We start from the raw sequence: 27371 nt of genomic DNA, 5'->3' as shown, positions 1-27371 counted from the left end.
AGATGTGGTCTTATGTTTTAATTAATTTTTGTGCCAAGTAAGACCTATAGGATCTTCTTGGATGATAATTATTTGATCTTGCTGAAAAAGACAGAAATTTTCTGCCCACGACAACAATTGTTAAAAATCACCAGAAAGAGATAAAATACTGATTCTAATTGCAGTAGGTCAATACTAAAATTATCTAGGTCGTCCTATTTTGGTAGATTTTTCTGAGTTACATAAGTATTCGAATGGTACAGATTACTACAGACTGTTCTATTTTTGACAGATTCTGTTTTCTATGTGTTGTTTGCTTATTTTGATGAATCTATGAGTAGTATCGGAGGGCATGAATCATAGATAAGTTGGAATGCAGTAGATGTTACAGCAATATGAATTTAGAATGAGTTCACAACAGTACCTAAGTGGTGATTTATTTTCTTATACTAACGGAGCTTACGAATTTTCTGTTAAGTTTTGTGTTGTGAAGTTTTCAAGTTTTGGGTAAAGATCCGATGGACTATGGAATAAGAAGTGGCAAGATCCTAAGCTTGGGGATGCCCAAGGCACCCCAAGGTAATATTCAAGGACAACCAAAAGCCTAAGCTTGGGGATGCCCTAGATGGCATCCCCTCTTTCGTCTTCGTTCATCGGTAACTTTACTTGGAGCTATATTTTTATTCACCACATGATATGTGTTTTGCTTGGAGCGTCATTTTATTTTCTTTTGTTTTGCTTGCTGTTTGAATAAAATACCAAGATCTGAAATTCTTAAATGTTAGAGAGTCTTCACATAGTTGCATAATTATTAAAATACTCATTGATCTTCACTTATATCTTTCGGAGTAGTTTGTTGTTTGCTCTAGTGCTTCACTTATATCCTTTTAGAGCACGGCGGTGGTTTTATTTTGAAGAAATAGATGAAATCTCATGCTTCACTTATATTATTTTGAGAGTCTTTAGAACAGCATGGTAATTTTCTTTGGTTATGAATTTAGTCCTAATATGATGGGCATCCAAGAGGGATATAATAAAAACTTTCATATAAAGTGCATTGAATACTATGAGAAGTTTGATTCCTTATGATTGTTTTGAGATATGAAGATGGTGATATTAGAGTCATGCTAGTTGAGTAGTTGTGGATTTGAGAAATACTTGTTCTAAAGTTTGTGATTCCGGTAGCATGCACGTATGGTGAACCGTTATGTGATGAAGTCGGAGCATGATTTATTTATTGATTGTCTTCCTTATGAGTGGCGGTCGGGGACGAGTGATGGTCTTTTCCTACCAATCTATCCCCCTAGGAGCATGTGCGTAATACTTTGCTTTGATAACTTGTAGATTTTTGCAATAAGTATATGAGTTCTTTTATGACTAATGCTGAGTCCATGGATTATACGCACTCTCTTCCTTCCACCATTGCTAGCCTCTCTAATACCGCGCACTTTTCGCCGGTATCATACACCCACCATATACCTTCCTCAAAACAGCCACCATACCTACCTATTATGGCATTTCCATAGCCATTCCGAGATATATTTCCATGCAACTTACCACCGTTCCGTTTACTATGACACGCTTCATCATTGTCATATTGCTATGCATGATCATGTAGTTGACATTGTATTTGTGGCAAAGCCACCTTTCATAATTTTCATACATGTCGCTCTTGATTCATTGCATATCCCAGTACTCCGCCGGAGGCATTCACATAGAGTCATATTGTTGTTCTAAGTATTGAGTTGTAATTCTTGAGTTGTAAGAAAATAAAAGTGTGATGATCATCATTATTAGAGCATTGTCCCAGTGAGGAAAGGATGATGGAGACTATGATTCCCCCACAAGTCGGGATGAGACTCCGGACGAGAAATAAAATAAAATAAAAAGGAAAAAAAGAGGCCATAAAAAAAGAGAAAAGGCCCAAATTAAAAAAATGAGAGAAAAAGAGAGAAGGGACAATGTTACTATCCTTTTACCACACTTGTGCTTCAAAGTAGCACCATGATCTTCATGATAGAGAGTCTCCTATGTTGTCACTTTCATATACTAGTGGGAAATTTTCATTATAGAACTTGGCTTGTATATTCCAATGATGGGCTTCCTCAAAATGCCCTAGGTCTTCGTGAGCAAGCGAGTTGGATGCACACCAACTTAGTTTCTTTTGTTGAGCTTTCATACACTTATAGCTCTAGTGCATCCGTTGCATGGCAATCCCTACTCCCTCACATTGATATCTATTGATGGGCATCTCCATAGCCCGTTGATACGCCTAGTTGATGTGAGACTATCTTCTCCCTTTTTGTCTTCTCCACAACCACTATTCTATTCCACATATAGTGCTATGTCCATGGCTCATGCTCATGTATTGCCTAAAGATTGAAAAAGTTTGAGAACACCAAAAGTATGAAACAATTGCTTGGCTTGTCATCGGGGTTGTGCATGATTTAAATATTTTGTGTGATGAAGATAGAGCATAGCAAGACTATATGATTTTGTAGGGATAACTTTCTTTGGCCATGTTATTTTGAGAAGACATAATTGCTTAGTTAGTATGCTTGAAGTATTATTATTTTATGTCAATATTAAACTTTTGTCTTGAATCTTTCGGATCTGAACATTCATACCACAATTAAGAGAATTACATTGAAAATTATGCCAAGTAGCATTCCACATAAAAAATTCTGTTTTTATCATTTACCTACTCGAGGACGAGCAGGAATTAAGCTTGGGGATGCTGATACGTCTCCAACGTATCTATAATTTTTGATTGTTCCATGCTATTATTTTATCCTTCTAGGATGTTTTATATGCATTTATATGCTATTTTATATGATTTTTGGGACTAACCTATTAACCCAGAGCCCAGTGCCAGTTTCTGTTTTTCTCCTTGTTTTAGTGTTAATATCAAACGGAGTCCAAACAGAATGAAACCTTCGGGAGAGTTATTATTGGAACGGAAGAATTCCAGAAGACTTGGAGTGTACGTAAGGGAAGCAACGAGGAAGGCACGAGGCAGGGGGCGCGCCCTCCACCCTCGTGGGCCCCTCGTGGCTCCCCTGACCGACTTCTTTCACCTATATATATCCATATACCCTAAAACCATCGGAGAACAAAAGAGATCGGGAGTTCCACCGCCGCAAGCCTCTGTAGCCACCAAAAAACAATCAGGACCCTGTTCCGGCACCCTGCCGGAGGGGGGATCCCTCACCGGTGGCCATCTTCATCATCCCGACGCTCTCCATGACGAGGAGGGAGTAGTTCACCTTCGGGGCTGAGGGTATGTACCAGTAGCTATGTGTTTGATCTCTCTCTCTCGTGTTCTTGATTTGGCACGATCTTGATGTATCGCGAGCTTTCCTATTATAGTTGGATCTTATGATGTTTCTCCCCCTCTACTCTCTCGTAATGGATTGAGTTTTCCCTTTGAAGTTATCTTATCGGATTGAGTCTTTAAGGATTTGAGAACACTTGATGTATGCCTTGCGTGTGCTTATCGGTGGTGACAATGGGATATTCACGTGATCCACTTGATGTATGTTTTGGAGATCAACTTGCGAGTTCCGTAACATTGTGAACTTATGCATAGGGGTTGGCACACGTTTTCGTCTTGACTCTCCGGTAGAAACTTTGGGACACTCTTTGAAGTACTTTGTGTTGGTTGAATAGATGAATTTGAGATTGTGTGATGCATATCGTATAATCATACCCACGGATACTTGAGGTGATATTGGAGTATCTAGGTGACATTAGGGTTTTGGTTGATTTGTGTCTTAAGGTGTTATTCTAGTACGAACTCTATGATAGATCGAACGGAAAGAATAGCTTCATGTTATTTTACTACGGACTCTTGAATAGATCGATCAGAAAGGATAACTTTGAGGTGGTTTCGTACCCTACAATAATCTCTTTGTTTGTTCTCCGCTATTAGTGACTTTGGAGTGACTCTTTGTTGCATGTTGAGGGATAGTTATATGATCCAATTATGTTATTATTGTTAAGAGAACTTGCACTAGTGAAAGTATGAAACCTAGGCCTTGTTTCAACGCATTGCAATACCGTTTGTGCTCACTTTTATCAATAGTTACCTTGCTGTTTTTATATTTTCAGATTACAAATACCTATATCTACCATCCATATTGCACTTGTATCACCATCTCTTCGCCGAACTAGTGCACCTATAGAATTTACCATTGTATTGGGTATGTTGGGGACACAAGAGACTGTTTGTTATTTGGTTGCAGGGTTGTTTGAGAGAGACCATCTTCAACCTACGCCTCCCACGGATTAATAAACCTTAGGTCATCCACTTGAGGGAAATTTGCTGCTGTCCTACAAACCTCTGCACTTGGAGGCCCAACAACATCTACAAGAAGAAGGTTGCGTAGTAGACATCACAACCCTCCCACTCGGGGCTTAGCCGCGATCCCGTGCTCGCCTAAGTTACAAAACTACTCCGAGTGGAGAGCAACCCTCTCACTCGGGGGCTTAGCCACGATCCCGTCCTCGCCTAAGTTACAAAACTACTCCGAGTGGAGAGCAACCCTCCCACTCGGGGGCTTAGCCGCGATCCCGTACTAGCCTAAGTTACAAAACTACTCCGAGTTTGGAGAGCAATCCTCCCACTCGGGGGCTTAGCCGCGATCCCGTACTCACCTAAGTTACAAAACTACTCCGAGTGGAGAGCAACCCTCCCACTCGGGGGCTTAGCCGTGATTCCGTGCTCGCCTAAGTTAAAGCTACTCCGAGTGGAGAGCAACCCTCCCACTCAGGGGCTTAGCCGCGATCCCGTACTTGCCTAAGTTACAAAACTACTCCGAGTGAAGAGCAACCCTCTCACTCGGGGGCTTAGCAGCGACCCCATACTCGCCTAAGTTTCAAAATATACTCTGAGTGAAGAACAACCCTCTCACTCAGGGCTTGGCCACGCACCACAAGTACAACGTCTGGCTGCACTCGGAGCTGCGCCACAAGTACAATGTCTTGTTGCACTCGGAGCTGCACCACAAGTACAACGTCTGGCGGCACTCGGAGCTGCGCCACAAGTACACCGTCTGGTTGCACTTGGAGCTGCACCACAAGTACAACGCCTGGCTGCCCTCGGAGCTGCGCCACAAGTATAACATCTGCTTGCAGTCGGGCTGCCCCACAAGTACAACGTCTGGTTGCACTCGGAGCTGCGCCACAAGTGCAACATCTGGTTGCACTTGGAGCTGCGCCACAAGTACAACGTCTACTCCGAGTGAAGAATGACCCTCTCACTCGAGGATTCAGCTGTGATTCCTAATTTGCTCGAGTCAAGAAATCTGAAGGTGAAAAAGACAAAGCAACCGCGTTCAAAAGAAAAACCAAGTTCGGATAAATCCATGAAGGTTCAAAACCACCAGTAGAAGTACTCGAGCGTCAAGCCCGAAAGGATCACTCGGCATTCTGAGGCAAATAAAATCAAGTTATCAAGTTTTCACTCGGCAGGAGTAGGACTTGCTGGCTCGACGAAACTGTCAAGGTCGATGCCGTTTGCAATGCGAGTCGCGGCGTCGATGAAGGTCTTCATGAAAGATTGGAATTGAAGCTTCTTTGTGTTGGCAACCTTGAGAGCCGCCAGCTTCTTTTCTTTGACTTCCTTGCAATGGACCCGGACCAGCGACAGAGCCACGTCAGCACCGCAGCGAGCAGATGACTTCTTCCACGCGTGCACTCATTCAGGGATGCCATTGAGTCGAGTCATCAGTGACTCGGGGTCATTCCAGAACGTCACACCGGGCCAGAGCTCCGTGTCGATCCGCGACACCGCTACTTTCAGTCGGCCAAGGTAGTCCAAAACACTGGCGAGATGAGATTCCAGTCGCAGTACATTCATAGCAGCTTCATCCTTGATGAGGGAGTTGATGGGGTCTAAGCTTGTCTCGATCCGCCCGGTCTCTTCCTCAAAGTTATGACAAAACTCTGCACACACAAAAGGGTGTTGAAATGACAGAGACACAACGGAGAAGATCTTTGCAGTCAGTCGGATAAAGAAAGGTACCTTCGAGCATGAGGAACATTTTATTGGCGAGACCTCCCAGATAAGTTTCCAGTTCGTCCTTCTTCCAAGTGAGATCACCGACTCTGTCTGTCAAGGCCACCTTCTCCTCCTTCAGTTGCACGACTTCCTTCTTGGCTTCATCAATGACAGTTTTCAACTTGGCGTTCTCTTCTTCTAACTTGTCGAGTGAAGCCAACTTTTTGTCGGCAAGTTCAGTTTTCTCCCTCACCGTCTTCTGTGCTGCTGTGAGGTTGAGATCCTTCTGCTCCAGAGCCTGCTTCATTTTGTCTAAAGAAATAACATTCTTCAGACGAGCTTGGAGTTGACGATTTTCACTACGCACATCTGTTCGAGTGGAATCACTCGGTTTAAAGGTTGAAAAGAGAAGATGGCAAGACTAATAGTCGACAGAATTGTTACCTCCCATAATGGCTGCTTCATCTTGGGCCTTCTTCAAATTCTCCTTGGCCAGCTCCAGATCGAGGTAGAGTTGAATTTGTTTCCTCTCCAATTCAGCAACCTGGGCCCCAAGCTCACAAGATTTCTGCAGTCAACAAACAAGACACGTCAGTCGACAGAAACAAAGATCGGTTGCTTCCGAGCGATAAGATATATACAAGTTCAAGTTATTATGACAAAAAGAGTTCTAAGACTACTGCCGAATTAAACATTCAACAGCAGTCTCGGGGACTACACCCAGTGGGTGCACTTGGCGTGCCCCCACCGGTTCGATTTCCCACTCGCCATGGCCCGTCCAGCCCGAGTGGAAGGAGTAAAACAACAACATTTGTTCTCAGACCACTGCCGACTGCCCGCAGTCGACCGCGGTCTCAGGGACTACACCCAGTGGGTGCACTTAGCGTGCCCCCACCGGCTCGAAGTTCACTCGACATGATCCATCTAAGACCGAGTGAATGTACTACAAACAAACAAGTTCTAAGGCTCCTGTGGTGAAACAACACTTTGGAAAGACCCCCACCGAATCAAACATTCGACGGCGGTCTCGGGGACTACATCCAGTGGGTGCACTCAGCATGCCCCCACTGGTTCAAGAGTTCACTCAACACAACCTGGTCGATTCAACTGAAAAAGCTACGAGGCAAAAGAGGAGACCCAGCGAGTGAACAGATGCAAGGTGCAGATTCATGATAGATGCACATAAGGTTTCAAAACGCTCATCCACGGACATCTTACGAATAATAAAGCAGCAGCTTACAAGTAGCATATCCTAACAGAACAAAGATCAAGCTGAAGACTTGTCAGAAATCAACTCACCTGGACATTGGTTTGAAGGGCAGAGCTAGCATCGTAGGCATCCTTGCTGGCCTTGTACACCACCTTCATTCGGTCCATCATTAGGCCTGCTTGGCGTATAACATCCTTAGCAGCGCCCCACCTGGTCCTCCGGGACATGATGAGTAACAAAAAGCGGAGTTGGTGGAACAGTCGAGGCAGCCAGGGGAGCTGAAGCCTGGAGTTGCACAGTCGGAGCAGGAGCTTGAGCAGTCGACGCCGAAGGTTGATCAGTCGACACAGGATCAGCAAAAGAAACATAAGTCCGAATTGGATCTCTGGATTGTTGAACGATTGGTTCCAGCGCTGAAGTCGAGTGAGACACTTTGCTGGCAGGCTCCTTCTTGCTCGAAGTCCTGCCCCTTCTCCCTGTGTTCTTCCGTGGCACGTCTTCATGGTCATCATCGTCTGGAAGTTCAATAACATTTGGTGGCGCTACAATTAACATGACTGTGGAGTTGTACCTGCTCGAGAAGTGGCCGCATCTGTAGTCTCCTTGTCATCTTGCTCCTTGTCGATATCCATGGACGTCCCAGAAGTAGCAACACTGAAAGTTCCAAAACTCACTCGATCAAGCAAGCGGATGAGTCGAAAATAACATAGAAGACAAAGAGAAGGAACAAACACTTACGCAGAAGCAACAGGGACATCCACCTTGATCTTGGGCAGGGCCTTCCGAGTCTTCGATGGGACAACCTTGGGCTGCTTAGCGGCCTTCTCCGACGGTTCTGGAGTCAAAGTCCGAGTGCGCTTTGGCGCTTGCGTGCTTGGTGGAGCTGCTTTGCCACGCCCACCTGCAGGGTCCTGGGATTGTTTGGATTGACGCTCTGAGCGGGGCGGCAAGTCGACCTCCTCGCTGCTGGCCGAGTCGTCACTGTCGTCTTCACTGTCATCTCCGGATTGCCAGTCGGCACTTTCGTCTGCGCTCTCCTCTCCCTCCTGGAGCTGTTCCCCGTTTGGCATCGAGTACATCTTGGTGTAAATCTGCAAGGCGCAAGTCATCAAGAGTCAATCAGATTCAAGGACAATTGCAGATTGGAAGGAAAAATCACTCGGTATTTTGAGCCTGACCTTTTCCGGCTCGCGGTTGGTGTCGAATGGCTGAACTCTCCTGGACCCCCTAGGGTTATCCTTGTTTCCGGGGATGCTTCGCAGCCACTGAGCCACCGTCTCCTTGGCGACCTCCTCTGGGTGGACCCGAGCGGTGTCTCTAGGGCCTGAGTACATCCACATCGGGTGTTCTCGGGCTTGGAGAGGCTGGATGCATCGACTGAGGAACACCTCCAACGGATCCATGCCAGTCACCCCCTCCAGACTAAGTTAATAACCTGGTCGACTAAAAGAGTCACCTCGCCATTCTCCTCGGGGGTCACAGTCAATGAAGAAGGTTGGCGGAGGCGCTCCATAGTGAAAGGGGGGAGACCAGTCGACTGGCCAGGAGTCAGGACGTCCTTGCAGTAGAACCAGGTCGACTGCCATCCCCGGACTGACTCGGGAAGGGCATGGAAGGAAAAGTACTCCTACCTCTGGTTTGAATCCCTAAACCCCCGCACATCTGAATTACGTGCGTCTTTTCGTCAGTCGGATGAGCTTTCTTCACCGACTGAGAACGACAAGTGAAGATATGCTTGAACAGACCCCAGTGTGGTTGGCAGCCCAGGAAATTTTCGCACAGCGAGATGAACGCGGCAAGATACGCGATTGCGTCTGGGGGGAAATGGTGGATTTGGGCACTGAAAAAGTTCAAGAAACCCCTAAAGAACGGGTGCGGAGGAAGAGAAAGACCTCGGTCGACATTGGTGGTGAGGAGGACACGCTCACCCTCGCACGGCTGAGGCTTAGATTCCCCCTCCGGTAGCCCCCAAGATCCAACAACAATCAGGCCGTCCTCAGCAAGCTGCTCCAGATCATCCCGCTCGATGGTGGTGCAGATCCAGTGCCCCTGGATCAAACCCGGCGGCAGACTGGACCGCGAGGACGTCCCCCGAGCTGTCTTCTTGCCCTTCGCTGTCGCCGTCGCCTTCGCGCGCTCCAAGGCCGCCGTCTTGTCCTTCCCCATTGTGGCGGAGTGCGCATGGGCCAAGCGGGGACGTCAAGAGCAGAGGAGGGCACGGTGGAGAAGCAGAGGAAGGAGAGAGAGAATGAGGCGCACTGTGCATCGCATCGGCCTCGACGCCTTTTATGGGCCTGCTTCTGAGTGGCTGATCCGTGGGCCCGAGCAATCCTGTCATATCCCGCAACAGTCGCTCACCCGATAGTGGAGAAAAAGGCGGCGCGGGGATCGAGGCGCCCCTGTCTACCCGCTCCGATTACCACGGCACGCTCCGTCCCGCGTGCTTCTCCAAAATTTTGAATCCCGTGAAATCTGGAAACCGTAGAGCAACCAATCGCGCAGAAGATTTCGCCCCAGAACAACACTCGAGGATCATCAACATAACTCACTCGACGACCTCTGAATTGATCAAGGCGACTGAAACAAGGTTGAAGCTTCAGCATAATTTTCAGACTCCAATGAAATGCCTCCAAAGCGTGCAATCGAGTTAGAACCAACTTCAACCCTTTTTCACTCGGACCTCAATCCATTTGGGGGCTAATGACGATGACATGTACCTAGGGTAGGGTCATAGGCCTGACCTAGATGCCCTACCCAAGGACACTACCCTAGAGTCAAAGACATTCAAAGTACAACCAAAGATACCGACTGAAATCGCCTTGGAGTGCAATCCACTCGACCAGATATACCACTCGGATATCCCAATTCCACTCGACCAAGATAGAGCCATTCGACCATACGAAGAATCACTCGGAATACAGAAGATCTAAAGCCACCCAGGATGGCAACTGTCAGGCATTCAATCCGTAGTCTTAAAGGTCATTTATAGTCCTTTATAGCTAGCGTTACCAGTAACGCCTTGTCTTAACGTACATTGAACCTTGTGTAACTGAGGGCTGGAGGGGTCCGGCGCACTCTATATAAGCCACCCCCCTCCTTTGGCACAAGGGTTCGGACCCCCTGTAACTTTCACGCATAATCCAGTCGACCAAGCCTCCGGGCACCGAGAAGTAGGGCTGTTACTTCCTCTAAGAAGGGCCTGAACTCGTAAATCTTTCGTGTACAACCTCGCCGTAGTTAGGACCTTGCCTCCTCCTACGTACCCCCTATTCTTACTGTCAGACTTACTCCCATGACAGCTGGTGAGTTCATATTAGGGCTAGTTTTGATTGCTGGATTCATCTATCAATCTACAATTTGTCTTATTGTGTGCATTAAAAACTAACTAGAAACTACAACTATAAAGAAATTTAGAAAATATTAACCCTAGAATGAACAAATTGAACTCATTACAATAACGAATATGAACACATATAGTAGGACCCCTAACTGTAACCCTAGTCGAACGTGGATGCTGCCGCGGCTGTCCATGTGTGTGGCGGCCGCGACCGCGGGTGAAGACCAGGAGGGCAGGAAAGAGAGGCGGGGACGACAACGGATTACCTGCCAAAGCGGAGGGCGACAGGGCGGGGGATCAAGGGCGGCGACGAGTACAGTGAGGACGACGGTGGCAGCGGATGGCAAGGATGATGGCGACGGCAGCGGGGGCGGCAAGGATGAGCTGCCGACAACGACGAGAGTGAGATGGGGGAGACTGAGAGTGAGAGTGAAGTGTGGGTAGGGGAGGGGGCGCACGTGCAGATAGAGTTCATCTCGTGCGATAGGCACGCCAGATGACCCGCCACTGCTAATTTGGGGTGGCGGGCGGCAATCTTGGAGTTGAATTTGGATAGTCCAAAGGCAACCTATGTGTGACGGGCACGACTGGACACCCACCAGAGCTAATAGTTGCATAAAAAATTAACCGGTTGTAGGCATTTATTTGTGGCGGGGCCTTTGGCGCGCCCGCCAGTGCTGCCTATAACACTAGTGGCGGGTCCGCCTAGCCACTCGCCACTGCAAGCATTCATAGCATAGCCAAGCTCAGCAGTGCTTACTTGTGGCGGGTGGTGTATTTTGCCCTCCACTTGTGTGCCTGTAGCTCTCGCGATCATGTTGTGTCACCCGCCACTTCTACTTCTCCTAACTTGCGGTGGAGGGTGCCTAGTCGCGTCCGCCACTTTTTTGAGTTACCTATGAGGCTTTTCCTAGTAGTGACGGGTGGGGGTTTGGGTGGATCAGGGCGGTCAAAATCGGGCATGGCAGCGGCCCGAGCGCCCACAAAGTCCCCCATGTTTGTCTTCGGATTACGGACGAAAACACGTTCAGACTGCCTTGCGGTTGCGGACCAATACAGGCCTGCATTGGATGACTTCCGCTTTTCGGACAGCATGGTCCGAACGTGTCTGAGCGGTTTGAGGGTCGAATGCCCTAAGAAGACATGCTATCTTATTAGTTGTCTGCCCTTTTGCTCTTATTGCAGGAAATGAAGGGGGATTCGGTGACTTTGTACAGCAAAGTCTAGACGTGGCTTGACCCGTTAGAGCAAGTCTAATAAGGCCCAATCAGAAGGCTATAAGACTTGTCATTTCGTTAAAATCCTACTTGGATAAGTGAGAAGAGGAGAGAGAGTGAAGCAGACTCTTATTCTACAGCACTATAGTACATTGATCAAGAGAAAAATACTATGCATGCAACTCTCTTTTAATTTATATACATTGCTCATGTAAATATTAAATGCTTAGAGCCAAGCTATTATATGAGTATTTTTTATAAAGGTTTTATTAAGTGAGGTAGCATCTCCTTATAGCCAACAGCGAGCTGCATTATTAACCATGCTCTTATATGGAAATGGACTGTCCAGATTGAATCCTGCAACACGGGTGGCACTGCTCATGCCGATCTGACCCTTGATTCTCAAATGGAGAAGAGGTTCCCAAGTCACCCGTACTGTTCACCGGTTGACTTTCACTGAATCCTGCTACTTGGCAGAGTATGAATAGAAGAGTACTCTCTTGTCCAGATCCACGGGAGGTGGCATTTTCACTCCTCTGCTCCTTTTCCAACCGAGGTATGAAGAGAAGCATCCGATCCGCGCGCCTTTTCTAACCGAGGTATGCACAAATATCCTATCTTGGGTTATACTATCTCAATGCGATTATTGCACTCCCACCATTAGTATTAGAAGTGAGGCTAAGCGGGTAAAAATCCCAGCCATGCTTCCTAGCTTCGCTCCGGATGCCATGGACTTGGTACGGCGGGTCGGCGGCGGCCGCGTCGTCGCACTACCCTTGTGACCCTGCCACCAACCAAGCTCTGTCCTCATCCCCACTTAGCTGCCAACTTAGACGCCAGATCTGGAGTTTTTTATTTTCTATTTTTTAGTTCAGATCCATCTCGGGGTCTTGCCGTTTGATTTGGAGCCATCTTGTGTGGGAATTTGTCCTTTTTCATAAGAAAAGCTGCATTATATTGTTTAGTTTCTAGCAAATTTTCAATGCTAGTACACTACTGTTTTTCTCTCTAGAATGTCGTGTTCTTCCCTCCCCTTCCGTTTGTTTGCTAGCGCTTTGCTGGATCTGCAATTTTTTAAAGCTTCATCCGATTCTTTGAGAAACATTATCTTTCCTTGAATTCACGTGCTACTCCCTCCGTTTCAACTTTGTATAAAGTTAGTATAAAATTAGATCGTCTATTTTGGAACGGAGGGAGTACCTACCACGACTAACGGAGAAATGAGAAGATGGGGGCCGGGGGGTTGACAAGGAAAGTCTGTATTGGAGAGTAGTCTGTACTAACTTTTTGTTTGTCTGCTTGCTTGCCGGAAGTAGTCTTGCAGAGATTTTGAGTAGTACGAAAATTCAACATTTCTGAAATCTTGTATGTATAAATAAACAAGATTATATTATCTCCGTTCTAAATTACTTGTCTTAGATTTATCTAGATACGGATGTACGTATCAAACACTAAAATGTGTTCATATATATTAGGAGTCTAGATACGGATTTATTATCTATAACACTATGGTATGTGGGGATATGGTATGGTGCGCGCATTGCGTACGCTACTGATGTTTGAATTGTGGAAATAGAAATACTGGTAGAAAATACTCATTCATGTACTCTCTTCGGTCCTTTGTATTCTGCATATAAGTTTTGTTCGAAGTCAAAGTAATTTTTATTTGACCAAACTTATAGAAAAAAGTATCAACATTCATAATACCAAATCAATATCATTAGATTCATTATATAATGTAGTTTCATATTTTATATAATCTTGTTTTTCTTGCTTGCCTCCCAAGCCATTCGTCGATGCTCCGGCTATTAGATCCGCCGATGTATCTTTTCTTTGGTAGTGAGAATGTTCTTGTAAATTATGGCCAATACCAGGTATATAAGCGGAGATTTTAAATCCAGAGGTTAATCGTACTCTGGCAACTTTACGTAAGGCAGAGTTGGGTTTTTTGAGGTTGATAGTAGAAAAGTCGACAGATAAGTCATCCTTATTGTCCCTTTATAGAACCGTACATGAGATTTTCACCTCATACGGCTCCTCAGTCAATTCTCTCGAATGGATCCTTTTTCTTGTTTGAGAGTCTCTGCCCTTCTCTAATTAAGACCAATTGAGTCAGTTTTCATGTTCTAATTGAACACTTTCTCAACCACTAAAGACCCAACAGTCTTGGCAAAGTTCTGTAGCTAGGCAAACGGGAGGGAAAGCATAATGATTTCTTTTAAAATGGACTAAATAAATGAATTCTATCGTACTTAAATCACTTCAGTTCCGGTCATTTAGACATAAAACTTGGTGCCTAAATCCAAAAAACAGTGTTATTATCGTACCTAATGAATCAAATATTGGGACACTTAACTTTGTAGTTCTTGATAGATTCATAATTAATCTTTTGTTAATTGAATTTATTGTCCCAATTATATTTTTGGTTTTTTTCATTTCCATTTCAAATATTAAAACTCTTATTTGTTTATCAAACTCTGATATTGAAGAAAAAACCAATATGTTTCATGGTTTATTTATTAAACTTGGTAAACGACAAACTGATGTTTATAATGTTGGTACATTATAGTCTGGAATTTATTTTGGGCTAACTAGTTGAAACATACTGTAATATATAAATTAAGAGAGCTTAGCAAGTCAATCAAGAGTTTTCCATTTGGTTTTGAGGAAACCACACTGAAATGTTTTTTCTATTAATATGCTTATCACGTGCAGGTTTGTGGCATATATAGTAAATTTGGTTGACAATGGCGAGCTTGTTACAACTGTTTAATGATTGGGAGATCCAACTGCTTGTCCTTCTCAGCTTCGTGCTACAGATATTCCTCTTCTTTACTGGCAGCCTTCGGCAACGTGGCGCCAAGTTTCTTAGTGGCATTATTTGGATAGCTTATTTGGTGGCAGACTTGGTAGCAGTTTATGCCCTTGGTTTGCTATCAAAACAAGACGACAACGCCATAGCGCTGACAAAAAACCACCCATTAGCTTTCTTTTGGCCGCCCTTCCTACTCATTCATCTTGGTGGACAGGACACCATCACAGCTTTTTCCTTGGAGGACAACCGCTTGTGGTTGAGGCATTTGTTGAATTTGATAGTTCAAGTGGTCCTAGCATTGTATGTCTTCTCAAAGTACATTGCTGGGCGCAATGCGCAGCTTCTTGTTCCGGGCATCTTTATGTTTGTTGCTGGAATCATCAAGTATGGGGAGAGGACGATGGCTCTCATGTACGGGAACCTACAAAACATAAGTGGCTACAACAATAGTGAAGAAAGTAAGCTGAACCAGCATCAAGAACTAGATCAAGATGCTAGCTTCTCTAGCATTGTTTGCTTTTCCTTGGATTCAGCGCCAATCATTCGGCATTTATTTGCTGGATTTACGCTCTTCCAGATACCACAAGGCTTCTGTGCAGCAACTTGGACGAGTTATGCCCGGTCAGGTGAAGTTCAATTGTCCAAGCTGGTCAAGTTGGTTGACGTCGAACTTGGTATCATGTATTGTGATGTCTATACCAAGGCGGCAATGCTTCGGACAAGAAGCGGGATTATACTTCGATGCACATCTCAAGTGTCGGCTTTGGTTGCCCTTGTGCTCTTCATAGTTGGTGACAAAGAGAGATACAACAGGGCCGACGTTGCAATCACCTACATGTTATTCATGGGGAGCTTTTTACTGGAAGTTCTTGCAATGTTTATGATGGTCATGGTGTCACCTTGGACATGGGCATGGCTGAAGGCCAGGAAGTGTGTTTGGCTCACTCGCGTGTCCTGGACGCTTGTCTCCAATAATATTGTTGGATGGCCGGAGGAGAAGCCGCTGTGGTCAAACCGCATAGGGCAGTACAACTTTCTGAGCTATGTGGGCTGCGAGGAAAACCCAAGGAGCCCGTCCATGTCGGAACGAGTGATGGGCATGAGTAGGAAGATGGCAAAAGCAGTTGGCGCTGGAGAGGACAGGTTGTTTTGGTTGAGCAAGGTATTAGACGCCAAGTACGAGGAGGTGGATAAGGATATCACAGAGAGCTTTGTGAAAGAGATTAGAGTCATTCTCCAGTCCCCTTTTGGAGGCCAAAAACGACAGTGGCAACATCTCAGTCGGTTCCTGCGTAGTATGGCAAGAGAATTGTCTGACAATTTTAGTGCTGTCATAATCCGTTTGAATATATCAACAATAATACACCTGAGTGAGGTTTCAAGCGTGGACGCGGAGATAGCTGCCTTGGTTGGTGTCTGCCGGAAACTATCCAATTATATGATGTACCTTCTTGTTACACACCCAGTTATGCTGCAGGTCACTGCTAGCAGTGCCAAATCAGTGCTACAAGGCTTCCGTAAGAAGTTTATGATGATGGCAGGCAGCATCAGCATCAGCAACAGCAAGCATGGTGTTGTTCTGCAAAATCTGAAAGAGTTCTTATCCAAGGAGGATTCTGCCTTGTCTTTACCAGAACCATGCAAAGAAACACTGGAGGAGATGAGAGACATGTGGGTGAGGATCATCATGTACGCTGCAAGCAGGTCGCGGCCCGAGACGCACGCGACCCAGCTGGCCAGAGGAGGGGAGTTCCTTACCTTCATCTGGCTGCTCATGGCACACAAGAATCTTGGGGCTTCCGCGGCCTTTCCCATCGACCTTATTAGTCCACCTACTACTTTTGGACCTCACATTGATGTGCGATTTTACGCCTTTGATTTTCGCTGATAAATGCACAGCGAATGTCCAAGGTAACATATACAACTGCATATGCCAACACTTTCTCATATGAATGAACTTATTGGTAGACTTAAAAAGGTAGCGAGGCTACGTACTGTATGCTGCATATCCAGTTAATTTTGTTTTCGCCATCAACTACGTATATTTGTCTAATGTTAATCATTTTGTTTATTGTTTCTTTCCTTAGATCAGTTGCACACGGCACACAGAGAGAGACAGACCTCGGGGGCACCATTGGTCGGTTTCCTCCAGTTGCTTCTTCATTTAAGAACAGAGTAGGAGCTGTCAGTCATCCAAAATGTACACTTGTAGGAGCTACTCCCTCCGTTCCGAATTACTTGTCTCCAAAATGGATGTATCTAGCTCAGTGCATTCACTACCAGAAACTGAAATTTTCTGGTTAAACTGTGTGTTATGTATCAGCTAGTTGGTCAGTGCATGTTATCTATCTATCGACATCCGATCGAACTGTGTCTCTGGTTCTTTATCATAACCTATCAACCGCCAATTATTTTTCGGTCAACAGTCATTTTTCCTTTCTTTTATTCATCATTCCATCCTAGTCGGCCCCAGAAATGAAAAGACCAATTAGTCCTCAGAACACCAGCTAATTGATCAGCAGAATAGAATGTAGTCAGTCATCCAAACACAATGTAGTCCTCAGAGCACCAGGTAATTGAACAGCACGCTTGACCCCTGCATACCAGAGGATTCTGAAGATCGATGGGGTGAGCTTCCTATCATCGACGTAGGCGTGAAGCAGGCATCTGTAGTCAACTCTGGGTTAGTGTCTGCAGGGGAAAGCAATCCTCCGAAGCTCTGCCTTTGCCCTGCCTCGGCAATTGTCAGTTCAGTTCAGTTGTACAACCCTCGCTCCCAAAGGTCTCAATCAGAGACTATGTAAATGTATGTTAATAATACTATGTGCAGGGCCAAACTGGTAAGAAATCACCACTACTTGGCAACAAAGAAGATGCTGGAGCTTTATACAGAAGTTGTGATCAGTGATGATCCAACAGGCCAAATGTTACAGCCCTTTATCCCTCATTTCCTTCTTCACCTTCTCGAGCTCCTCCAACCTACCCGTGTTTTCATACATCTTCATTACTGTGACGAAATTATGCAATTGTCAGGCTCCAGGTCGAGTAACTTCTTTGCGGTGATTTGTCCTATCCTGATGTTGCCATGTACTGAGCTAGCATGTAGAAGAGCCCTCAAGACAGTGGGCTCACTGCTGAGACACATCCGCTTTGACATGAACTCGTATGCCTCATCCACCATCCCAGCTTTGCCTAGCATGTTGACCACAGAGGTGTAGTGCTCCAGAATAGGCTGAATTCTGTACTTGTTCTCCATCTCAGAAAACAGCCTCATGCCGCCCTCCACCAATCCTAGACTGTCGCACGCGGAGAGCACCGCCGCAAAGGTGGTCTCATCCGGCCACACTCCGGAGTCCACCATGCGGCGGAACATCATGAGAACTCTGAAGTCTTGGCTGTGCGCAGAGATTATAGCATTCCACGAGGCCAGGTCCCTGACCGGCATCCACTCGAACACGGACAGGGCGTGGCCTAGCTCATTCTTTCTGGAGTACATTCCAATCAGAGCGTTTGCCACTGACAACTCTGTGTCGAGCCCATGGCGGATCACCCAGGCATGAACCTCCGGTCCCTGTTTGCCATCATCAGGGTGATGGCAGAGAATCGTCGACAGCACGACGGAGTTGGGCTTGTGCCCTTCTCTGAGCATCCTCCTCCATACCTCCGTTGCCTGAGGAGAGAGACCACCGTGCCCCAGCAAGCCAGCGAGCATGACGTTGCACGAGACGGCGTCCCTCTCCGGCATTGCGTCAAACACCTGGCACGCCATCTCCATGTCGCCGCACTGAGCATACATCTCCACGAGGGCGTCGCACACGGAGACGTCGGCGGCGAGGCCGGCGCGCAGGGCGTCGCGGTGCACGGCCCGACCGAGCTCGGCGGACCGGCCGCCAGCGCAGGCCCGGAGCGCGCTCTCGAAGGTGAACCCGTCGCGCGGGGCGCCCTCCTCGTCCATCTGGAGGTAGAGGGCGAGCGCGTCGTAATAGCGGCCGACGTGTGCGTATCCGGCGATGAGGCAGTTCCACGGGAACGCGCGCTCTCGGCGGGTGCGCGCGGGGAGGAGGTGGTCGAAGATGTGGTGCGCGTACGCGAGGAGGCCGAGGGAGGCGTGGATGTGGAGGAGGCGGAGCGCGAGGTCCGGGTGGCGGCGGAGGAGGGAGGCCGGCAGGAGGCCGCGGAGCGCGGCGAGGCGGCGGCGCGGGGACGGGTGGAGCGGGAGCGCGGCGAGGAGGGGCGTGAGGAGGGACGGCGTGAGGAGGCGCGGCTGGGCCTCCAGGTCGGAGAGCACGCGGTCGAGGGTCGCCGGACGTGTCGGCGGTGGCGGCGGCGCGGTAAGGGGAGGGGCGAGGCGGGTGGAGGGAGCCGGAGCGCGGCGGTGGCGCCGCCGAGGGAGCGCGCGCGAGGCGTGGGTGACAGCTGCGGTTAGCGCCATTGGTTGCTTATCGTTGCTTCTTCAGTTCACAAAGCTGTCAGTCAGTCTTTTTTTTTCAAGACACTATACATGCAAGGGGCTCATATAAACGCGCATACACTGATCTCTATGAACGCACAGACGCACACATTATCTCTGTGAGCACCTTCGAGAGACTGAGCCGACATATCATCTTAGATTTTTACGAAGTCACGGTAGACGTCTCGTAATCGACGGGAACGTAAAGCATATCATCGAAGATCCTGAAATAAATTCAGGATAAATGCGATCACCAGGACTTGAACACTGGTTGGCTGGGGATACCACTGTCACGTTGATTTTGTGCAGTTACAACTTATTAGATTCCATCAAAACTATATATTTTTTACTAGTAATTAAGATGCAATAAAAATAAAAATGAAATAGTAAAACAGCTCCAAAAGTCCACAAACCTCTCCTTAGCTCAGCTTGGCTCCCTACTCATCATTTAGTTTTCTTCGCTCTCGCGACTTCTAACTCAGAAAAAATCAACTCTATTTTTCATTTGAAAAAGTTAGCTGAATTAAAAGATGTTTAAGGATTTCTAAAAATATTGTAATTTTTTTAAAAATCAGGTATTTTAGAAAAAAATCACAAATTTATAATATATTCATTGAAAAAAATCAGGTATTTTAAAAAACACATACTTAAATAAATCTGCGAATATACTAAAAATTAATGAATCCGTTCATTTTTAAAAATGTTTGTGTTTTTTGTTCAAAAGTTTTAATTAGCGCTTGGGAATTAAAATGTGAAAAAATAAAAAATAAAAAGAGAAAGAGAAATAAAAACTACACAACACATGCACTTACAGGGGGGCCGCAATGAAACCACGACCAGGACGATTCAAAATCAAGGGAGCTTAGAGCATCTCTGGCAGACACCGTATAACACCGACCCGCAAAACGCGTTTACAGTTTGCGGAAAAACGTTTTTGCGGGCCGGCGCGGGCAGGCATAGTCGGACCCCGCAAACGGATCCGAAAAAAGGATATTCACGAAAGATGCTTTTTTACGGGTCGGCTACACGGGGTCTGCTCGGACGCCACCGTGTCAACCCGCAAACCGACAACCCCCAATAAGCGAATTTGACAACGATTCCAATAAATGAGTTTAAATTCAAAAAATAAAATATCGTTCGCGCGCAAATAAAATCATAGTTTTGTAGGACAAACTCAAAAGGACTTGCAAAAGCGACGACCACGTCCGTCATCATCTTGGTCGCTGAAAGATCGTGGATGTCGCCTAGAGGGGGGGTGAATAGGCGCTTTAAAATAATTACGGTTTAGGCTTGAACAAATGCGGAATAAACCTAGCGGTTAATTTGACAAGCACAAAACCTACAACAACTAGGCTCACCTATGTGCACCAACAACTTATGCTAAGCAAGATAAACAACTAAGTGATAGCAAGATATATGACAAGAAACAATATGGCTATCACAAAGTAAAGTGCATAAGTAAATGGTTCGGGTAAGAGATAACCGAGACACGCGGAGACGACGATGTATCCCGAAGTTCACACCCTTGCGGATGCTAATCTCCGTTTGGAGCGGTGTGGAGGCACAATGCTCCCCAAGAAGCCACTAGGGCCACCGTAATCTCCTCACGCCCTCGCACAATGCAAGATGCCGTGATTCCACTAAGGGACCCTTGAGGGCGGTCACCGAACCCGTACAAATGGCAACCCTTGGGGGCGGTCACCGAACCCGTACACTTTGGCAACCCTTGGGGGCGGTCACCGGTACCCGTCAAATTGCTCGGGGCGATCTCCACAACCTAATTGGAGACCCCGACGCTTGCCCGGAGCTTTACACCACAATGATTGAGCTCCGAACACCACCAACCGTCTAGGGCGCCCAAGCACCCAAGAGGAACAAGCTCAAGGGCACCAAGCACCCAAGAGTAATAAGCTTCTCAACTTGTAACTTCCACGTATCACCGTGGAGAACTCAAACCGATGCACCAAATGCAATGGCAAGGGCACACGGAGTGCCCAAGTCCTTCTCTCTCAAATCCCACCGAAGCAACTAATGCTAGGGAGGAAAATGAGAGGAAGAACAAGAAGGAGAACACCAAGAACTCCAAGATCTAGATCCAAGGGTTCCCCTCACAAAGAGGAGAAAGTGATTGGTGGAAATGTGGATCTAGATCTTCTCTCTCTTTTCCCTCAAAAACTAGCAAGAATCCATGGAGGAATTGAGAGTTAGCAAGCTCGAAGAAGGTCAACAATGGGGGAAGAACACGAGCTCAAAAGATAAGGTTCATTGGGGAAGAAGACCCCCTTTTATAGAAGGGGAAAAATCCAACCGTTATGTGCTCAGCCCGCACACGAGCGGTACTACCGCTCCACGAGCGGTACTACCGCTCTGGGGAAGAAGCAGGGAAAAGGAGCAACTAAACATGAACCTTGGGGCGGCCGCGCACCCCAGCGGTACTACCGCTGGAGGAGTAGAACACGGGACCAAAAATGCAGTAGCGGTACTACCGCCCGACCGGAGCGGTACTACCGCTTATAGGCGGTACTACCGCTTATAGGTGGAACTGCCGTGCCTTACTGCCGTGCAACTACTGCAAAACTCGACACGAAAAATGCAAGACCCAAAATCGAGGCGGTACCAGCGCGGAACCGTAGCCGTACTACCGCTTATGGCCATAGGCGGTACTACCGCTTTGGACAGCGGTACTACCGCTTGGGGCGATAAGCGGTACTGCCGCTCTGGCCGCGGTACTACCGCAGGGAGAAAACCAGAACTGCCATAACTTCTTCATATGAGCTCCGAAGTGAGCAAACTCAAGCTTGTTGGATTGAGAAAGACGAGTAGCATCAAAAGGTGCGACTGGTTATAGTAAGAAGAGGCAGGGGAGGTATGCCAACAAATAGAGGAGTGAAACCTCCAACCGAGAAAAACCGGCATAACCTCCAACATTGAAAACATCATAGAAGATGCGAGTGAACTCCGTTTTCGATGAACTCGAGCTTGTCATCAAGATGACCATAAGCTCCAAAACTCACAAAGAGAAGAACCAAACAAGAACCAACAAAGATGATGCAAGGATGCAATGGTTTGAGCTCTCTATGAACGATACGATCAAGCTACTCATCGAGAGCCCCCCTTGATAGTACGGCAATCTATCCTATAACCCGGTCTCCCAACTACCATCATGAGACCGGTAAAATAGAAAACCTATCAAGAGCAAACCTTTGCCTTGCACATGGTCCACTTGAGCTAGATGATGACGATCTTGACTACCTCAAGTTGGACCACTTTTCTTGGTTGTGTTGGCTCGATGAAGACTAGTTGATTGCTCCCCCATACTCCACTATGGGTGAGCCACTCTTCCGCACATCTTCACCAGTCCATTGTCACCACAATGGACGACAAGCTTCAAGCATTTGATCTCGTCATGATGCTTCACTTGAACTTGCACACCGCAACCTAACCCCACAAAGAACTCTCACGAAGATCATGAGTTAGTACACAAAGCGTAATTGACAATGCTTACCACACCATGGGATCGCTTGATCCCTCTCGGTACATCTTGTGCGCTTTGTGTGTTGATCAACTTGATTCACTCTTGACTTAGTCTTGATCAACCTTGACTCTTTCCAACTCTCTTCATTTGGATGATGTCTTGAAGGTAAACATGAATGATCACACAATCTTCTTCTTCAAGACATGCTTGCAATAAGCTCTACTCTCACATGACCAATCTTTGGATAATTCCTTAATAACACCTTGGTCACCACATAAACTCCTTGAAACCATCACATGGACTTCAAGAAAAGCCTATGGACAAATCCTTCAAATATAACTCAAGGCAACCATTAGTCCATAGAGATTGTCATCAATTACCAAAACCAAACATGGGGGCACCGCATGTTCTTTCAGTCGCTCTTCACTCCGCACCACCTCCATCAAGGTCATCGCCGCCACTGAATCCAGCGGCGCCCCCGAATCCATCGCCGGCACTTGTTCCAACTCTGGCACCGAAATCACCGGCCGGCGCACTGAATGCATCGGCGATATTGGTTCCAAATCCCGATGAGAAAACATCGCTGACACTGTAACAAGCACCGGCCGACGCAAGCATCCTCCTCTTCAAGATGTCTCTCCTTGCCATATCATGCCATTCTTTGGTGATGTTGTCCATGTCATTGCGGTTCATTGTCATGATCATATTCTCTTCGGCAAGAAGCTTGGACATGGCTTTGTTCTCAGCGGCACGTACTCTTCTCTCCTCAATGGCCGCCTTGCGCAATCCCTCATCCTTGAGCAATTGCCACTTTTCTTGCTTCTCTCGTGCCTTCTTCTCGGCCAACTCTTTCTTTGCATCCAATGTATTCACTAACATCAACTCATTTGATTGCACCATGGCATCTATATTGTCCCGCAAGCTCGATGCTTCGTGTTCCCTCTTGATCTTCTTCTTTGTCTTCTTGTCACCATCGGGCTTGTTCAAGTTTCTTGGGCCATCATAATCTTCATCTTCATCCATGTTCGTAAGTGAACCTCTCTTCGGTGGGGATTCTTTGTAAATCAACTTCCATGTTCGTAAGTGAACCTCTCTTCGGTGGGGATTCTTTGTAAATCTTCATCTTCGTCTTCATCCATGTTCGTAAGTGAACCTCTCTTCGGTGGGGATTCTTCGAGGGTTGTCGGACGCGGCGGCGGTGCCGGCATGGAGAGGGGAGGGGCGAGGCGGGTGGACGGGGTCGGAGCACGGCTGTGGCGCCGGCGCGGGAGCGTGCGGGAGGCGTGGGTGACAGCTGCAGTTAGCGCCATTGCTTGGTTATCGTTGCTTGCTCGGTTTAAAACAGAGTAGGAGCTGTCAGTGCTCACGTGCTATAATCGTTGGTTAACGCCGTCCGAAAATACTTGTCGAAGAAATAAATGTATTTAGATGTATTTTTATTATAAATACATTTATTTTTATTTAATTTTATAACAAATTATTCCGGACGAAGGAAGTATTAAATATCATCTTGTGAAGCATAAGCCGCTTGATTAACTTCAAACAATCACACACGAAGGCAATCCAAGAGGAACACCGTTGGAGGGATAAGAAAAGGCCTTTCATACAAGCCATGATTTCTGCTTTGAGTGGTGATGAGTAAGTCTCCAGGAACCCGCCTGTGGAAAAGATTATCTCTTCATAATTATAACCTTCGTTCCATAATTCTTGTCATGGTTTCAGAAGTAAACTACTCTATAATTGCTACCTTAGTTTTCTAATTCTTGTCACGGTTTCAGAACTAAAGACACGACAAGAATTGTGGAACGGAGGGAGTACAGGCGTAAGACAACGCCTGCACCAGCATCTTCAGATTCAGAGTCATAAGATCCATCTATATGAAGCTTAGATAACCAGCCTGAGGAGGAACCAACTGCAGCCTGGGATGAGTGGGCAGACGACCATTGGATTGAGGTGTAGACAATGCAGTAACAGAGTAAACATGTCCCTTTCCCTTGATCATATCCTCGACCGTACTGCTCGCTGATATTAGAAGTGAATCTAGGTAACTAGTCAGGAATTGTCGAGATGCTTCAACTGGTGCTGTTGCATAAGCGAAAAATGGAAGGCTTCTTTTGTTCGAGGGTTTAGATATCATGGTAATACTGGATCATATTGGAAATAAGAACACGAAGTTGTATTATTTTAGTTATTTGTTTGCACCATAATAAAACCGCAAGAACTCTGTGAGATTGGCCCCAAGGGAAATTTGTACTCTGAGTTCGATAGGAAAAAAAAATATCCTATGGCTCCCAATCATATATGCATGAAAAATTCTTATAAAATCAAAGTGGCCCTAAAGTGACACGCTTACTCTCTTTGTATCAAAAAACCCTATTTCTCGTCTAAGTTCCGGCTATTTGGGAGTGATTTGTTAAGCTGGAGTTCGATGGATTGAAGTTTCCCCCGTCTTGTTCTTCTAAAAAAATCAGATCTGGCTGGCTCTCGATTGCTTGTGCAGGCTCGTACCGCGTTTGGACGGCGGGGTTGTCTTAACTCTTAAGAGAGCTAGTTGCCGACGTGCAATGAGGGCAGCACGAGTGGAACTGCTGATGCGAGCGAGGAGTTGATTTCTTCTTTGCCATTGGGACGAGCTGGAGGCCACATGGATTACGAAGGGGGAGGAGAGGCTGGCGAAGAGATGGGCGATTCATGCGACACAGGAGCTGCAAATATAGCATGTGATGCCATGGACCAGGATGCAGATGAAGAGGGCGTGGGAGTGTCCAATACAGATCAATCTTGTTGGACCAGGAGGTTATTTTGTTATTCCTCACCTTATAGCTGTTTTCGTTCTTGTTGATAATTTTGACCTGAAATATATGCTTTATCAGCTTGCTGGTAGTCTTGTTGTAGTGCTGTTCATCAGTTCGTTTTGATTTATTTGGGCGGTGCACATACTGAAAATTAGTCAGAAAGTATGAGCATTGAAATAATCTGAAGAGGTAAGCTGCATTGTAGTGGCCAACATGGGGTAGCAGCACACCAGAAACGCTCATGTACAGATTAAAAATTAAAATAACATGGTATGACGATTTCGACACATGGCTAACGACTCAGTTCACAAAAAAAAAGGTGGGTTTGCAGACCAAAAATGGTTGCTGCTATCTGCTATTTTTTTGTTTGTTAAAATGAAATTTCTCTGAGTCTGCACCTGCTACTTGCTTGGCAACACATATATATATTCAGTAATTATATTCCCACAAATATTCCTGATTTTTGCTATGTATAACACCAAAAAGATGTGGGCTGTGAGCCCATGGTCACCACTCTGTTTTTTGTGTCCTTCAGTGAATTCAGTCATCTGATTAGTTTGTGTGCCATTATTCGCAGAGTCAAAGTTGGGAAGGCACCAGACGAGAGGGAGCCGAGCCCTTCACTGATGCCTGCCCTTGAAGCTTCTGTTCGTGCATATGTCGATAAAAAAAACTGGAACCGCTATCAATCCATCGATTGGTACTAGTTTTGATTCTTTTGAAGAAGGCTACGAGTTTTACAATCTGTATTCATGGGAGGTTAGTTTTGGTGTCCACTATGCAAAAAGCCGTTTGAATGTACACCGGAAGAAGTGCATGCAGGAGATAGTATGTGCCTGGCGGCGAGTCTCTAGCAGAACAACATTTCCTTCTTGTATTTTGCTGCTTATTGAGCTCTCTTGCATTTTTTTTGCGGAAGCCACGCAAAAAATGTGGGTTTTACTGAAAATTTCCATATTCTGATTTGTCTGCATGCTTGTTTCTGCAGGGTAAACCGTTGCAGGCCAACAGTTGGTCCACGAGGTGTGGCTGCAATGCCATGATAAGACTGCTGAGGTCGGACGATGGTGGATGGTATGTATGCGAGCACAGGTCAGATCACAACCATGATTCATCTGTTAACTGTGGGGAGAAATTGCACTGGAAGTTGCACCGGCACATAGTATACAAGGGACCTGGTTAAACAACTGAGAGAAAATAATATCAGCATTAGCAAGGTTTACAGCGTTGTAGGCAGTTTCTTTGGCACGATAAAGGACGTGTCATTCACGAAACGATCTTTCAAAACTCTGTGTGGCAAGCTTAACCGGCAACAGTCTCTAAATGATGCAACAAAAACCATAGATGTATTCAATGATATGCTGTTAGAGGACCCAGAATTTAAATATAGTGTTCAGGTTGACACCGAGGGTGGGATTACTGGAAAAGTTTTTTTTTTACCAAGGGTAGGATTAAGACGTTGATGTGGGCCATTGGCAGAGGAATTGAACAGTTCAAGTGTTTCGGTGATGGTGTAACGTTTGATACAATCTGCAAGACAAACCTATACGACATGCCCTTTGGGCTTGTTGTTGGGGTCAACAATCACTTCCAGAGTATCATTTACGGAGGCGTGTTGATGAGCGATGAGAAGGTGGACACTTTCAAGTGGATATTCACAGAGTTCTTCCAAATGGTAGCTGCACCACAGCCAAAAACTATCCTAACGGCTAATGCACACGTCCATATAGAGTAATATACATAGACACCCATAATATTTTGATAGAGAGCAGCATTGATGTATAAATTCTAATGTTGTTGCTTGTTTCCTTTGTGGCTGGGACAGATCAAGCTCGTTCAATGGAAATTGCCATAGCCGACATCATGCCGCAGACTGCACATCAGTGGTGCAAATTGCACCTGCTGAAGAAGGCAAAGGAGAGCCTGGGGTCACTGCTTGCAAAAGGGAGTGAATTTAAGCCATAATTCAGCAAACTAGTTCACCACATAGTCAGTATTGATGAATTTGAGAAGGGCTGGGCGTTCATGATTGAAAAATATGGGCTCGATAAGAATACATTCCTGACCCAGCTTTACGAGGTGAGGGGGAAGT

At 46.2% G+C, this 27371-nt stretch overlaps 1 protein-coding gene across 1 annotated transcript; it reads left to right on the top strand.

Moving 5' to 3' along the window:
* Positions 1–12189: 12189 nt before the first annotated feature.
* On the top strand, positions 12190–16919 carry LOC123123966 (uncharacterized). The gene is made up of 3 exons (XM_044544630.1): positions 12190–12343; positions 14460–16470; positions 16647–16919. The coding sequence occupies exon 2, from the start codon at positions 14492–14494 to the stop codon at positions 16445–16447; it is 1956 nt and encodes a 651-aa protein (XP_044400565.1). The 5' UTR covers positions 12190–12343; positions 14460–14491; the 3' UTR covers positions 16448–16470; positions 16647–16919.
* Positions 16920–27371: the final 10452 nt, after the last annotated feature.

This window comes from Triticum aestivum, chromosome 5D (genome assembly GCF_018294505.1).
Source record: "Triticum aestivum cultivar Chinese Spring chromosome 5D, IWGSC CS RefSeq v2.1, whole genome shotgun sequence".
NCBI classification, from domain to species: Eukaryota; Viridiplantae; Streptophyta; class Magnoliopsida; order Poales; family Poaceae; genus Triticum; species Triticum aestivum.
This window is presented reverse-complemented; position numbering and strand designations above follow the sequence as displayed.